The 17,313-nt window shown below is 42.0% G+C and overlaps 1 protein-coding gene across 1 annotated transcript in view; it reads left to right on the top strand.

Moving 5' to 3' along the window:
• tm9sf4 (transmembrane 9 superfamily protein member 4) overlaps positions 1 to 17,313 on the top strand; it is an 88,799-nt gene that overhangs the window by 27,902 nt on the left and 43,584 nt on the right. The window contains 3 exon segments of the mRNA XM_034172107.1: positions 10,827 to 10,926; positions 11,484 to 11,640; positions 11,860 to 12,004. Coding sequence (XP_034027998.1) covers positions 10,827 to 10,926; positions 11,484 to 11,640; positions 11,860 to 12,004 — 402 coding nt within the window.

Genomic DNA, 17,313 nt, shown 5'->3' with positions numbered 1-17,313 from the left:
TTAGTTTTGTGTCATGTCTGTGATCTGCTTTTTTTCTACAAAATTAAACAACTGAATGAACATCCTCCGAGGCCGGTGATTCCATAATTTTTGCCAGGGTTTGTAGATAGAGCTCTACAGGGAGGGTAACATTGGGAATCTACAGCAGGCCGCGGAGCAGGTGATTAGAGACCCTGCAAGGCTTATGACAAATGTGGGTGTGAAATCCATTAGCTTAGTGGGGAATTTAGTGCAGAAAATCCACTATGGTGATAGTGCAATTTATTTGCCAGGGAGGGAATTTCAACAAGTTTAGACTGTGGCCTGCTTCCGTAGTCGTGTCCATAAAAATCATAGAGGGATTTGCTTTCCAAACTTAATACACATTACTATATTGGATGATGTTGAAATTGAGGATGGCCCAGTGGTTGTTCCAGCAGTAGCAAAGATTTTGTGTCTTCTACCTACAACGCATGTGGAATGTCTTAAACCTAAACCTACTTCTAGGCATCTTATATATGCTACTCTGGAACCACCCCTAAACCCAAACAGTTCAACTGTCAACCCCACTGAGGTCCTTAGACTGGGTCTCATTAACATAAGATCACTGTCCTCAAAATCATTGTTGATCAATGATCTAATTATTGATCATCACTTAGATATGATTGGGCTATGTGAAACCTGGTTTAAACCTACAGCTGTCCTCCCCTTAAATGAGGCCTGCCCACCAGTTTATACATGTAGTCATGTCCCTCATGATGCAAAGCAAGGTGGGGGTGTTGCTCTTATTTATAAATCTAGGTTTAGCTTTTTAGCTGTTGGGGGTTACAAATATCACTCGTTTGAGCATCTGATTCTCCGCTCTGCTCAGGATATTACACATTGCCAAGGTCAGAAGAATAAAAATCAGTCGTATTACGTTGTCACTGTATATAGGCCTTCTGGCCCATATTCTGAATTCTTAGATGAATTTGGTGCGTTCATCTCTAACTTGTCAACTAGTGTAGATAACATTTTGATCATTGGTGACTTTAACATTCTTATAAATAAGACTTCTGATCCCCTCTGCAAATAATTTATGGAAATTGTGGATGCATTCAGGATTCGACGCACATTAGTGGAAATACCCTGGATCTGGTTCTCGCACGTGGTATTGCTGTCACGAATATTGATATCATGCCTCTTACATCAGTGGTGTCTGATCACTCTCTTATTAAGTTTACAGTTTCACTGCCATGTTTAGTGGAACAACAACCTTATATATCATTACGGCGATGCATCAACTCCTAAGCTAAGACTGAACTCGAAGCTAAACTGCCTGATGTCTTAGCTTCACAGTTGACAAATACGAGGTCTGTCAGTAAAGTAACGGTCCTTTTTATTTTTTTCAAAAACTATATGGATTTCATTCATATGTTTTTACGTCAGACATGCTTGAACCCTTGTGTGCATGCGTGAGTTTTTCCACGCCTGTCGGTGACGTCATTCGCCTGTGAGCACGCCTTGGGAAGGAGTGGTCCCACCCCCTCGTCGGATTTTCATTGTCTGGAAATGGCGGAATGAAAAGGACTTTTTCCATCAGAATTTTTTTCAGAAGCTGTTAGAGACAGGCACCTGGAAACCATTCGAAAAATTTATCTGGCTTTCGTTGAAAAGTTTACGGGCTTCACAGAGAATAAGGACTGTTACTACAGCTTTAAGGACCCCTTTAAGGACGCTCGGCGCGCCACGCTCCGAGCTCCGAGCTGCGAGCTGCGACGACGTGACACAAGCCACCGGACCATTTCTAAACGGATGGCTCTGTGGATACGAGACCGTCGTGTGCTCTTTCTCTGGTTATCACAAGAGCTGGACATCAGCCATTTTCCGGCAGATTTCACTTTTAACAAGAGATTTTGTCATGGAAAGCTGCACGGAGGCTTAGCGCATAAAGACCGATTCGCTTTGGAAGCGAGACAAAGGAACACCTCCGTTTCGGCGTGTCAGAGGACAAGTTTGGACATGCCTATCTCGGCTTTCAATGCTTACCAGTCCAGTAAGTATCAGAGAAATTGTGGAGAGCTGGACATGTCCAAACTTGTCCTCTGACACGCCGAAACGGAGGTGTTCCTTTGTCTCGCTTCCAAAGCGCATCGGTCTTTAGTTTTTGAAAAAAATAAAAAGGACCATTACTTTATTGACAGACCTCGTACCCAGTAAGTAGACAGACTTGTGGATAGTTTAAACTCAGTGCTCAAAACTACACTCGACATGATTGAACCACCTGTGTTAAAACCGCGCTCCCCCAAATCACAGTCACCTTGGTAAAAGCAAGAGATCTAGAATGGAAATGGCGTAGTTCAAAATTAGAAGTATTTCACCTTGCGTGGTGTGATGCTATCTTAGACGATAAGCATGCATTATTGGCTACAAAGCGGACTTACTACTCTGATTTGATCAACAAAAACAAGCATAACTCAAAGTTCTTGTTGGACACAGTGGCAACACTTATGCATGGACAACCACCTGTAGTTCACTCTCCTTTTACAGCACAAGATTTCCTGGATTACTTTGGGAAGAAAATAGAAGACATCAGGTTAACCATATCCCAGCATGCCTTAACCCAGCCACTACACCCTGCTATTGAGGTGGGCGCCACTACTGAGGTATTACCTAGATTTACAGAATTTGCTGCATTTGATACAGTGGATCATCATATTCTACTTGATAGGCTGGAAAATCATTTTGGGATTACTGGGAGTGCCCTTGCATGGCTGACGTCATACTTGACCAGTCCTTCTCACTGTGTTTTGTACAGTAACACTACCTCTAACCTTAGTGACATGAAATTTGGGGTTCCACAGGGGTCTGTCTTAGGCCCCCTGCTTTTCTCCCTTTATATAGCACCCCTTGGGCACATATTGCGGCGTTTTGGGATTACCTTTCATTGCTATGCAGATGACACTCAGTTATACATGTCGATAACTGCTGGTAATCTCGTTCACATAAAATCCTTTGAAGATTGCCTTGCAGCAGTGAGAAGTTTGATGTCTAGAAACTTCCTACTTTTAAACTCTGATAAGACTGAAATGATGGTTCTTGGTCCAGTGAGACATCGGCATCAATTTGACCAGTTAACGCTCAGCCTCGGCTCGTGTGTCATACATCAGTCACACTGACAAAGTGAGGAACCTTGGAGTCATTTTTGATTCTAACAGACCTCGTATTTCTCTATTTTTCTTGTTGTTTAATGCTGTCAAATGATACAGTATTTTATTTATTTTTATTTTTTTTTTTTGTCTTTCTGATGCCTGATTCTGTTTTTTTCTCTCTGTTTAAGGTGCAGCTCCATCCAGAGATGGGAGTTGTATTCGTGTTGGCGATCCTCCTGTCCTGTGCTCCAATAGCATTTCTTGTATATTCGTCTGTGAATTGTTCTGTAATTTATGTTTGTAGCATGGCCCAAGCAGAGGGTCACCCGTTTGAGTCTGGTCTGCTTGAGGTTTCTTCCTCAAAGGGAGTTTTTGCTTACCACTGTTGCTCTGGGGGTTGGTAAGGTTAGACCTTAACTGTGTGAAGCACTTTGAGGCAACTCTGTTGTGATTTGGCGCTATATAAATGAAAATAAATTGAAAATTGAATTGAATTGAAACCTATACTCGGCCAGTGGTACAGCTCATCAGACTGCCTGTTCTACCCGAAGATGCCACCGAGGTATAAGTGTCAAATTTGCACACAAAAGTTTCGGGGCGGCTGTATAATTGACTGTGCTGCTGTGCACTGTATGTTTGATTCTCTGATGTCCGACATGTCCCTGTGTACGTGAATGCATCACTTCCTCTGTGCCTGCACATGAAGAGCAATACAGACAAGAGTGATTACAGCAAGATTTGACTTTTCTTATCTTTTAATGTTGGATGGCTGTTTCTTTGTGTGCAACCATGACTATGATCACACAAATTTACACAAGTGGCTTAGTGGTTAATGCGCTTGGTTTCAGTTCAGAAGGGTTCCGGGTTCAAATCCCACCCCTGCCACATTTCTCCATGTAATGTAGAGTTGCGTCAGGAAGGGCATCCGGCGTAAAACCTGTGCCAATTCAACATGCAGATCCACCTTGGATTTGCTGTGGCGACCCCGAGTGCAAACAAGTGAGCAGCCGAAGGGACTTACACTGTATCAACAGTCAACTCTCTAAAGAGACTCTGCATCATCTTCTTCATACTCTATCAAATTCAAATTCATAATTTAAATGTATTAATTTATATAGCGCCAATTCATGACGGGGTCACCTCAAGGCGCTTCACACAACACAAATTAAATTAAAAGATTTTAACAAAGTAAAAGAATAAAAACAGAAATAAGTAAAAAGAATAAAAGAAGACACACAATAACATACTAGCAATGAAACAGGGGAAAAAGATGTGTTCAGTTTAGATTTAAAAATCTAAACATTTAAAAATAGCAATGAAAGGCAATCCTAAAATGCCACAGTATATTCCCAAGGGATGCAACATAAAGGGAAAAAAGCAGGGGGCCTAAAATGGATCCCTGCGGGACCGCAAACCTCATGTCCCTAAGATCAGAGTTAGTGTTATTGTACAAAACACTATGAGAACGACTGGACAGATATGACATCAATCACGCAAGGGCAGTTCCAGTAATCCCAAAGTGATTCTCCAGCCTATCGAGTAAAATATGATGATCCACAGTATCAAACGCAACACTAAGATCCAACACTACCAAAGCATAGTGGTGTCAAAGTCCATTGCTCACAGACGGTCATTCGCTACTTTAGTGAGCCCTGTCTCTGTGGAGTGATATTTGCTAAAAGCAGACTGCAATGTCTCAAAAAGATTATTCTCGGTAAGGTGGGCAACGAGCTTCTGCGAAATCACTTTTTCCAGGATTTTAGAACAAAATGATAGACTTGATATCAGCCTATAATTTTTCAATACACTAGGGTCAAGATTGTATTTCTTAAGTAATGGTTTAATCTTTGCAGACTTGAAACATTTAGGAACAGAGCCAGAAGTTAGTGAGAGATTTATAATTTCCAGTAGAGCCGACCAATATGGATCTTTTTTTTTTTTAGGCCGATGCCGATAACAATATTTGGATGAAAAAATTCAGATAATCGATAAATTGGCTGATTTGCCCGATATTATTATTATGTTTTTAAATTAATAAAATGTTCTTTTTTGGACCCTTAACAAAAAAGGTATGAGCTAAAAGCTAAAGCTTTGTGCTCATATTGATTAACTTTATAACAGAGAAGAATTTTCAAGTTCAAAAAATGCAATCAAGAATTAAACCTTTTTGAAATTAGCAAATACATAGCCTTAAAAAGAGTTGTGAAATACATCTGATCTTGTACCTCTTGTTGCTGCAACTTAGATATAGGTTATATTACAGGTAGAAAAACTTTTTCAGTTGCAGACAATTAACTGTGAGAGGAAAGAAACACAAACACTAAGGAAACATTATTTTCACAACACTCCTTTATTTTTCTATTCTGCAACTTTCAAGAACAAAAAACTTTCAAACAACCTTAGTGCAAGCAGAGGTTGGTTTTAGTGCTGGTAGAACATTTTAACAAGAAAACATGGACCCTGATATAATATGTGAGGAAACTGTAACAGTAAAATAAGATTTTCACAAGACCCTGTAGTATGTTTGTGCAATTTTCAAGAACAGTAACAAAGAACTGTCTAGTACAAAAAAAAAATCTGTGCTAAGTTGCATTAATCTCTAAGGAAAAGATAAATAACATTACAAAAAAACCTCAACTCTACAAAAGTTATTAAACAAACCTTAAAACAATCGCCCTTCATTCTTGGTCCTTTTGGGTGCAAATCAAACAGACGATAGGACTGGCAGGATATTTTTCATTATGTAAACATAAGTTAACTTTTTCACAAGCCCCCTTTAGTTTCAGGCACTCTTAATATTGCCCCAACATCCTTATAAACTTACTTGTATGCTTTTGTCAGCCGATCAGTGCAGTATGACGGCGAACTACGGGGGCCGGTGATAAACACATTTAAGCAGGGGTGTAAGCAGCTCTCAGTTGAATGGAGTCAGAGCTCCATCTACTATGGTGCAATGGCCATGGAACAAATGGTGCAAGGACATTTTACATTGCCGACACAAACATTATTTCAGTAACTGTTCTGTTTATGAGAAATTATCGGCATTCTATCGGCAAAATATTGGCCAATAGTGAGTACTTTGAAAAGGGCTTATATCGGCCAGCCGATATTTCGGTCGGGCTCTAATTTCCAGCACAGTTGGTCAAAGAATGGGCGAGAGATCCTTAAACAGTTTTGTTGGTGTGGGATCAAATAAGCAGGTTGTGCTTTTTGTAGGCATCACGAGCTTTGTCACTGCGCCTAGCGAGATACCATCAAAATGTGTAAATGTAGGTAACACCTCAGTGTTAACATCCACCTCCATAGCAGCGATGCGGTGGTTGGACCAAGGCATGCTGAGATGTGCTCAACCTAATATCCTCAATTTGCTTCTTGAAATAGTCCAAGAAGTCCTGTGCTGAAAAGGGAGAGTGAATAACAGGTGGCTGTCCATGAATGAGAAATGCTACCGTGTCAAACAAAAACCTTGAGTTATGCATGTTTTTATTGCTCAAAATCAGAATAATAGGCGCGCTTTGTAGCAAGTAGTGCATGCTTATAATCTAAGATGGCATCACACCACGCAAGGTGGACCATCTCTAATTTGCAACTACGCCATTTCCGTTCCAAACCTCTAGCCTTCTGCCTAAGATCATGAAAGTAACCATTGAACCAAGGTGACTGTGACTTGGGAAGGCGTGGCCTTAAAAGAAGAGGTCCAGCCTTATCAGGTGTAGCCTTGAATGCTGAATTCAAGCCATCCGTAAGACTATCCACTGATTGAACATTCTCTAAACCTGAAGCCAAAATTTCAGTCAGTCTACCTTCGAGTTCAGTCATAGTTGAGGATTTAATGCATCGCCGCAGTAGTATACAAGGCTTTCGCTCCACTAAACGCGGCAACGTAAATGTAAACCTAATAAATGAGTGGTCAGAGACCATCAAGGCAAGAGGCAAGATGTTGATGTTCGTGACAGCAAGGCCATGTGCGAGAACCAAATCCAGGGTATTTCTACTAATGTGTGTCAAATCCTGAATGCATTGCTGGTATCCTAAAGCATCCACAAGTTCCATAAATGATTTGCAAAGGTGATCAGAGGGCTTATTTATATGAATGTTAGTCACCAATATTCAAAATGTTGTCTGCACTAGCTGACAGGCTAGAGATGAATGCACCAAATTCATCTAAGAATTCAGAATATGGGCCAGGAGACCTATAAACAGTGACAAAATAACATGACTGATTTCCATGCTTCTGACCCTGACAATCGGATCATGGCAGAGCAGAGAATCAGATGAATTATATTTATGACCCCCCCAACAGCTAATAAGGTAAACCTAGATTTATAAATAAAAGCAACACCCCCACCTTGCTTCGCTCCACGAGACACGTGAATAAATGCATACACCGTTGGGCAGGCCTTATTCAAAGGAAGAACAGCTGTGGGTTTGAGCCAGGTTTTACGTAACCCAATCATGTCCAAGTGACGATCCATAATTAGATTATTAATCAACAGGGATTTCGAGGACAGGGATCTGATGTTCATGAGACCCAAACTAAATAATTCTGTGAGGTTTACAGACTGATATCTTTGAACAGGCCTAAATAGCTACGCTTTCCATCCAGTGCTGAGAGAGTGTCATCATATTAGGACTACAAGTCCCAGAAGCCACAGCGCTCTGATGACGTGCGCGCCGATGTGCTCAACTGACCAGATAAGTGGCACAGACGACCCAGTCTGATGGAATACAAACTTTCTCCGGGAGCCTCTGTGGATGCAGTGAGGCCGGCGGAGCAAACCAAGCTCTCTGATAGCAAGGATATCACGAGGGACATTATTGTTGTTTAGGCTCCGTAGCTCAGCTGCAGAGTAGCTTAGCATCACGCTAGCCGAGGGAGGGAAGTGCAGCGTCATGCAGTGCAAAAAAAAAGGCACTAAACCGGACCCGGTGCCACGAGGGGGTTTTTGGGGGCAACGCCCCCTCACGTCATCAACCTCGCCCCCTCAGATGTGAGTTATCAAAAATAAAAAGAAGGAAATACTGGAAAATATAGCGCCTTGCAGTTTCGCGGATTTTTTAGTCCAATTTTGCATGCTTTTTTTTTTTTTTTTTTAACAGCGCATTGTGCTCTGCGTCCTCATCGAGCAGGCTGGTGTTCTGTCGAGATGACAGGACACCTGTTGCGGCACTGCGAAGGGAGAGTATGCGCATTGTGTTGTGTGTGTCTGTTTATAAGAATCTTCTCGCCCAGAAGAAAAAAAGAGTGCCAACAACTACCCATAACTATGTTCTTCACTCGGAAAAAAACACCTGCAGCGAGGTGTGAGAGGAAAAAGGTGCGACAGTGCAGCGGCGCCAAGACGAAGAGGCGCAATCAGAGGAACTGTGAAATACTGGTCAGTCACTATTAATCATTTTTTATGTGCCCAACCTCGTAGGTTGATCGTTAAAGTTAAATTCGTTAGTTCTAAAAGCCATCATAATTATTTATAGGAAAACGTTCTATTTTTATTTCTCAAACAAATGTTTGGGCCTGAAAACAGGTTGATCTTATTTTTCTACTAAGGTTTGAACTTTGAGAGTGTGTTTACACACGAGAGAAAAGTGAGAAAATGTTAATGCCTGTTTGAGAAAAGTGTATAAAGTGTGTAGTGAGGGGTTTTACAGCCTTAAAACGTCTATAATAATTGTAAAAAATAACGCTGTCTACTTCGCGGATTTTGCCTATTGCGGGCTGTTTTTAGAATGTAACTCCCGCGATAAACGAGGGACCACTGTACATCTACATGAAAGGTTTTTCTTTGACCTGTTGTGTGACTGTCATGCCCAATTGCGCTGTGTTTGCACTTGTGATGGAGGGCTGTATGTGGGATTAATTTACTGTCTCGTGTCGTTTCTCAGATCAGTTGTTGGTTTGGTTTTGTGGTATGCAGGAGATCACTTGACCGAGGGTCGATACGTTCAAATAATAATTACAAAAATACTGTCATCACTCTTTACTCTTACTCAGTCAGTCTCTTACAACGGTGTAGCCTAAATACACGGGCTTTCTAGGAGCGCACCCAATTCATTACGCACGCTCAGAGGCAGGTACCCTCCGGTGCACTTTTTTTTATATATATATACGAGGTCTATTAGAAAAGTATCCGACCTTATTATTTTTTTCAAAAACCGTATGGATTTGAATCACGTGTGATTACATCAGACATGCTTGAACCCTCGTGCGCATGCGTGAGTTTTTTCACGCCTGTCGGTTACGTCATTCGCCTGTGGGCAGTCTTTGAGTGAGTGGCGGCCCACCCTCTCATCGATTTTTTTTCATTGTGTAGGAATGGCTCAGAGACTGCTGCTTTGTTTGATCAAAATTTTTTCAAAAACTGTAAGGCACAACTGAGTGGACACCATTCGATAAATTCAGTTGGTTTTCGGTAAAAGTTTTAACGGCTGATGAGAGATTTCGGTGTGTAAGTGTCGCTTTAAGGACGGCCCACGGCGCCTGACAGTGATCTGCGCTCCGAGGCGTCGTCGTCTCGCTGTTTCAAGCTGAAAACTTCCACATTTCAGGCTCTGTTTACCCAGGTCGTCGTCAGAGAACAGAGAAGTTTCAGAAGAGGTCGGCATGAGGAGTTTATGCGGACATTCCACTGTTAAAGGAGATTTTGTAATGAAAGAACGTGCGGGCAGATTCGCATGTCGGGCCGGACCCGACCGAGGGGGGTCGCGACAGGAAAAACACCTCCATTGGAAACCTTAAGTGGGCAAGTCGGAACATGCCCAAGCTGTTAAACAATTTCTCAGATACTCACTTGTTGAAAGCCATCAAAAGCCGCCTGAATTTTACAAATGGTTTTCAACACGGAGGTGTTTTTCCTGTCGCGGCGCAGACGGATTTGCGTCGTCGTCACGGAACCGACTCGGCGAATTTGCCCGCACGTTCTTTCATTACAAAATCTCCTTTAACAGTGGAATGTCCGCATAAACTCCTCATGCCGACTTCTTCTGAAACTTCTCTGTTCTCTGACAATGACCTGGGTAAACAGAGCCTTAAATTAGGATGTTTTCAGCTCGAAACAGCCAGACGGACACCACCTCCGACCGCGCCGCGCAGATCCGCTTTGTGAGCTATCCTTAAAGCGAAAGAAACTCCACAACCTCTCATCAGCCGTTAAACTTTTCACCGAGAACCAGCTGAATTTCTCGAATAGTGTCCACTCGGATATCCCTCACGGGTCCTGAAAAAGTTTTGATAAAGCAACGCGCGCCGTCTCCAGCAGCGTCTCAGACAAAGGATTTCAGCCGAGAGGGCTGGACCAGTGCTCACTCAAAGCCTGCCCACAGGCGGATGACGTCACCGACGCGTGAAAAAACTCACGCATGCGCACGGGGGTTCAAGCATGTCTGGTGTAATCGCACGTGATTCAAATCCATACAGTTTTTTTTTTTTTTTTTTTATAAAACTGCCGGTTAGTTTTCTAATAAACCTCGTGTGTGTGTGTGTGTGTGTATACGCACTCTCTCTCACACACACACAGAATTTTCTACATCAGTGGTTTGGTTTGTAGTATTTGATTTGCAGCCCATTTTTGTGTATTTGTGTACTTTTTACTCATAATAATTAATAATTATTAGCTCATCTATTGATCACACAACTAATGTGACCTTGAAACAGTTAACCAGCAATGCAGTATTGTCATGTCATTTCTCCATTCCAGTAATTTCTTGTTTTTTTTCCAGGCAGTGAAGCTGACCAGCTCTCGCACACAGCTCCCTTATGAGTACTACTCATTGCCTTTCTGTAAACCAGCTGCTGTTAACTACAAAGCAGAAAACTTGGGTAAGTGGAAGGTCACAGCCATTCTGCTTCTTGTGCATGTAGCAGTTTTGTTGGGTGCTGCATAAGTTTTAAATTACTTCCCATTTCAGTCAATGTTACTATTTTTATTTGTCCTCATGCTAAACAAGAAAGCATTGAATATTTTTAACATGGTGTTACTGAGGGTGGGACGGTGGCTTTGTGTTTAGCACTGATGCTTCACAACCAGAAAGATGTGGAATAGCGTCCCACCCTTTTTGTTTGGAGTTTGCATGTTCTCCCCGAGTCTGCGTGGGTTCCCTCTGGGTGTTCCAGCTTTCTCCCACTACCAAAGACATGCAGGTTAGGTGAATTGGAAACCGTAGGTGTGTGTGCGAGTGTGGATGTGTTTGTCTATATGTGGCCCTGCGACAGACTGGTGTCCTGTCCAGGGTGCACCCCGCCTCACACCCTATGACTGCTGGGATAGGCTCCAGCCCCCTGTCATGCTTAATTGGAGTAAGTGGGTATAGAAAATGGGTGGATGGATGTTCTTATTGATGTTTATTCCGTTACTAACTTCTTATTTTTCACTGTAGGTGAGGTGTTACGCGGGGACCGTATTGTGAACACACTCTACAATGTAGCAATGAACCAGAATAAAAAATGTGAGATGGTGTGCGACAGGAGAATGCTCAGCATTAAAGAAAGTAAGCTGATTGCTGAGCGGATCCAGGAGGAGTATTATGTTCACCTGTAAGCATCCCTTTGTCATCATTGTTTTGCCTCAGGAACAGTTGTTATTCATGGTTTGTTTCCATGCAGAAAATCATGCGTTCTTTTTTTTTTTTTTTTAAGTAAATCCATTGGTCCTGAGAGTCAAATTACAGAGAGGGATTTTTTTTTTTACTTTTTTCTTTTCTTTGTCATTAAGCAAAGAAAAACTAAATGAACACTTCCTTGTGTTGCTCTCAGTATTGCAGATAACTTGCCAGTTGCCTCGAGGTTAGAGATTCTCTCCAACAGAGAGGCAGGAGGAGAGGAGGACCAGAAGAAAGACTTGGAGAAAGAGATCCAGTTTGAACATGGCTACAGACTTGGCTTTGTAGACAACAACAAGGTTAGTATTAAATGCACCTGTTGTGACTACAGATGTTGCCTACTTTTGGACAGAACCTGAATGGAACAGTTTGTTGCAACAGCTGTAAACTCATTGAGTTGACTTTCAGGTTTTGGGAAACTTGAAGATTTTGGAAATGGGTGAATCTGCAATTTCCTGTCATCAGAATATTTCAGTGTTGGTTTATTCAGTTTATAATCATATCCCAGAGGAGTTTACACAACACATCAAGCATTGTAATCACTGATCATACAAAAACATCATACATAAAAAGAACATGAAATATTTTTGAAATTAACATTTAAATGTCGGAAGCTGTGGCCTGACGCAGTCAAAGCCTCTGTGCCAAAGGCAAGACCAAAGGCCAGACCAAAGGCCGTATGCCCGTTTATTGATGCCTGCTAGTCAGATAATTCAGTGGAATTGCTGTAGTTTCAAAGCAAAGTTGACAGAAATATGGCAGGTTTGATTGTTTTTTTTAACCCTCTTGCTTTCTGCATTCAGCAGACTCCCCTCTTCCTAACAGTCTTTTGTTTTTGAAAAATTATACAGTGTAATGTGCATATGGCCCGAACGCATCATGTCCATTCTGTGGATTAGCTGTTTTGGTAAGGAGCACATAATTCACAGCCTGTCTATATTAACTTTCAATTTATAAGCAGTTGCAGTTCTTCTTGCTCTTCATAACACAGGGATGAGAATTTTCCGCAGATTTCAGTTTTATTGGGTTTCTGGGCCATTTCTGAGATCAGTGTAAATCTGTTGAGAAAAATATTAGGTGGGTGGTGCAGCACGGGCTATCCGTGCGAGTTAAATCTTTCCTTATATGCATGGGAATCATAATAGCGCTGTTGAAATTGCAAGCTAAAACGCACAACATCATTGGTTACTTTTTCACTTCAGAGTGTGAAAATCTCACTCTGATTCAGATTTTGACACCCCTCTATATTGTCAAAAAATAAAATAAAAATAGAAAAACAAAAGGTCCAGGTTTCCTCCCCGAGTCAGCAGGTGCGTTTTTGGAAAACGTCTTATTACTCTGCATTTGTCTGCAATTCGCAGCGTGTGATGTACATTTTAGGAAAAGCAGAAACATCCAGTGGTTGACAAACTTTTCAGAATTTTTCAGATTTTGGACTCTAACTTGCGTTGACACTGCTGGACGCTATTTTAGCCCCGCCATGAGCATGCACGCGGATGCTGTTTTTTTTTTTTTTTTGGTGGAACAGACTTTGGAAATTGCAAGTGGATGACAGTTGAGTTTTTTCTTCTTCTTCTCAGTAGAGCTGGTAGGATTTATTTTTATTTTACTTTGAGTGTCTGCCTTGACTTGAGACTGTTCTGTAACAGAGCAGCATGCAACGCACGCGCACTAAGTTTTTGAACAGTGGAAAGTGGCTGCTTTACCGTGACTGCATCAAAATGAACAGTTATCACTTAAAAAAAACGAGTCATCATAACACAATATCAGACTTATGTAAACTTTAGAATTAATCTGTGTTTCCGTGTTTAACGTTACCAGCATTCAAGAGGTGAGATGTTTTCCTCCAAGAAACGCTGAGGGAAGCACTCCATGCAACATGTCGTTTAAAACATAGAATGGAAATAATGCACGCCCCTATCCAGCCCCAAAATCTCAGTGTGTCTCTACCTGAATAAGTTCAAATTCCGTTCTGCCATTTTCTTTATAAAAGCCTCCCTGTTCGCTGTCACAGAGGCTGCAGCATCATTCTCAGCCTCTGATCAGTCCCACAGAAGATAGCATTGATCGAGTTGGCTGTGCAACTGCCTCTGTGATGCTTGGCGCTGGTGTGTCTCCTCCCTGGACGGCCCGGCGATTGCAGTACCCTGCACGGACTGTGGTCCTGCCAAGATGAAACAAAAATGCAGAGATCGTCCTCTGATCATCTGGCTTTGTGTAACGCTTGCGTTTTGTCATAGTTTGTGTCATCTGGATGTAAACAAGATAAAATAAAGAGCTGAACTTGTTTATGTGAAATTTCCCGCAAAAGCTGGTTTGCGTGCCAATTCCCGCAAAGTCTCCCACTAAAGCATCATGAGATGACACTACACTATAGCGGCTCTAGATGGCAATATAACAGCGTGGTGCCATTGTTCCATTGTCTGGGGAGAACCCTGATTTTGTTTTTTAATTCCCAGGTATTTGTGGGCAGGTCCGAGTCAGCCAAAGGGCCGGATACAGCCAGCGGGCTGTAGAATGCCAACGTGTGACATAGACAGATTCTGTTATTACAGTCAGGTTTCCACATACCCCAACATACAAAAAATATACAACATAGAAAACCTGTGCCCCCCCCCCCCCCCCCCCCCCCCCCCCCCCCCGGACCCTGCTGTGGGGCCTATGGCAACTCCTGGGCCCCTGCTGATTTTCAGAGATTTTTTTTCTTTGTCCATTCTCATCCCTGATAACATAACTTTGTTTTCCATCTGCATACCACCTGATGTGTCTGTGACCTGCATGATTTGAGCAATGTTGTTGGTCAGTTGCCATCGCATTCATCCTCTTGAGTGATTTTTAAAGTGCAACTGACCCTTTTGGGGGGGGGGTCACTGATTTACATTATTTTGTGATAGTATGTGTTTATTCTGTTGAGAAAAAAATCTTTAAGCATTAGATTGTGATCCTAACAGACATTATTTATGCAGAATATTTCCCCTGCAACAACACTGCTTGGTATTGCGATGCCAAAACTGGCTGAAATGCAGCAGTCACAGTATCACATGAGAGAGCTTCAGCAGACTCACTGCACTGAAAAGAACGTTGATTTCCACAAGCAGCTCCGAGGAAAATGTTTTGTCAATCTGAAAGCTCATATGAGACAGACACTTCAAACATGAACAGAGAAGATAACGTGGCTGTTATATCTTGTGATCAGCCTGATAAGTTTGACCAACAGTCATGATCTTGCATATTTAATAACAGCATCCACAAATGTTTTGCTCCATTACTTAAACCTATCTAATATGGGTTAGCCCATTTACGCTTATCTCCATCCAAATATAACAGACTATGATGGGGATGCGGTTGACATGAACTGAATTTACAATTATGAATTTACAATGCCCTAATTAATTGGTCATTTCTATTAAATGGCATATATACCATAGGCTGGTGAGGGATGGTTGATGTGATCTTTATCAGTGTGTAAGTCAGGAAGTGTCTGAGGTTGGCTGGTTGTTCTGTCTTTGTTAAACAGTCACAGCCCAGCATATGTCTGTAGTGTAGGGTGTGTTTGCGTGTGTCTAAGGTGTGCCCTGGTTTTATTGTTCTTCTGTCTCTCAACGGAAGGCACATACAGTTGTATGTAAACATTTGGGCACCCCTGATGATTTCCATGATTTTCCTTTAGAAATCATTGGTTGTTTAGATCAAGCAATTTCAGTTAAATATATCATATAGCAGACAAACACAGTGATATTTGAGAATTGAAGTGAAGTTTATAGGATTCACAAAGTGTGCAAAAACAAAATTAGGCAGGTGCATACATTTGGGCACCCCAACAGAAAAAATACATCAATAATGTAGTTTTTGTAGAAATAACAACCAGTAAACGCTTCCAATGAGAGTCTGAGTTCTGGTTGAAGGTATTTTGGACCATTCTTCTTTGTGCATGTCAGAGCGTGTGTGTGTGTGTGTGTGTGTGTGTGTGTGTGTGTGTGTGTGTGTGTGTGTGTGTGTGTGTGTGTGTGTGTGTGTGTGTGTGTGTGTGAGAGAAGTGGAGGCCAAGCGGTTAGTGAGGAAGCTTCCTCGTTCAAGGCCACCCCTGCCTGTTGTCCATGTAATGTGGAGCTGTGTCAGGAAGGGCACCCGACATAAACCTAGTACCAAATCAACATGCTGATCCACTTCTGATCTGCTGTGGCGGCTCAAAGTGAAACAAGCGAGAAGTGGAAGTGACTTGCATTTTCCTGAAAAATGCATACTTCAAATATAGTTCTGTTTGTCTGCACCCATTTTCCGACCTTCTTCTTGGGTTGTTTAGAGACTTAGGAATGCTGTCATTCTGCCTGTTATCTGTTTTGTTTGAGCACTCAACCAGAACACACCTATGAGACATATTTCCATGCCGAACAACATGTGTTCTTACTAATCTTAGAAATTCAGTGTCCATGCTTTCAAGCGGGAGCAAAGCAAAGACTTCCAGGGCTGTCTGAAGGCTGACTTATTCATGCAGGAAATTTTAAATCTTATCATCAAATTATCCATTTGTGGCATATTAGGTATATTATTTGGGATTTAGTACATTATGTACAGCCTTGTTATGTCAAGCATAACAAACCATGTCAGTTGAACTTGAAAGATATACAGACTTTCAGATTAAGATTTAAGACAAAAAGAATTTTCTTTGGCTCCGCTGTTCTAGTGCCATTTTATTCATTAGCCTTTAAATAGAAGATTCATAATATGACATTACCAAAATGATCAAAATTTGTGATTTCTGGGGGAAAAAAATAAGTAGTTTTCTTGAAGGGGAAAATTTCAAATGAACAGATGGCCTTGAACTATTTACAGTAGTGACCCATTCAGTCGATGATAACAGAGTCATAGCTCAAGTGGGGGTTTCCCCTGACTATAAACCAAGCCGGCGTGGCACAAAAAGGAAGGCACCACAGCACCACACAGTCCTACGCAGGGCAAGCAAGGCAAAACGAAGCAAAGCAGCAGTGGTTTTCTGCAGCAAATCAGTCTGCTGCGCCACTACTCTCAACTGCGATCCTACATTTCAAACAAACAAAACGCTGCTGTATTACATACCAGTTAACATGACATGGAACGGAAGAATCAATGGCACATGGGGGCAACCCACAGCAAACAACGAGTTTTACCCATTCCTCTTTGTGACACATTTCAAGCCATTTTCAGATGTCTCCAGAGATGTTCAGTCAGATTCAGGTATTGGATCTGGCTGGGCCACTCAAGGACATTCACAGAGTTGTCCTGAAGCCACTAATATCTTGGCTGTGTGCTTAGGGTCATTGTCCTGCTGAAAGATGAACCATCACCCCCAGTTTGAGGTCAAGAGCGCTCTGGAGCAGGTTTTCATCCAGGATATTGCTGTACATTTCTGCAATCATCTTTCCCTCAATCCTGACCAGTCTCCCAGGTCGTGCTGCTGAAAAACATCCCCATAGCACGATGCTGCCGCCAACATGCTTCACTGTAGGATGGTGCCTGGTTTCCGCCAAACATGATGCCTGGCATTCATGCCATAAAGATCAAACTTTGTCTCATCAGACCAGAGAATTTTGTTTGTCATGGTCTGAGAGTCCTTCGGGTGCCTTTTGGC

The sequence above is a fragment of the Thalassophryne amazonica genome, chromosome 6 (genome assembly GCF_902500255.1).
Source record: "Thalassophryne amazonica chromosome 6, fThaAma1.1, whole genome shotgun sequence".
Taxonomy (NCBI): domain Eukaryota; kingdom Metazoa; phylum Chordata; class Actinopteri; order Batrachoidiformes; family Batrachoididae; genus Thalassophryne; species Thalassophryne amazonica.
Note: the sequence above shows the minus strand (reverse complement) of the source record. Positions and strands in the feature narration are given on the sequence as shown.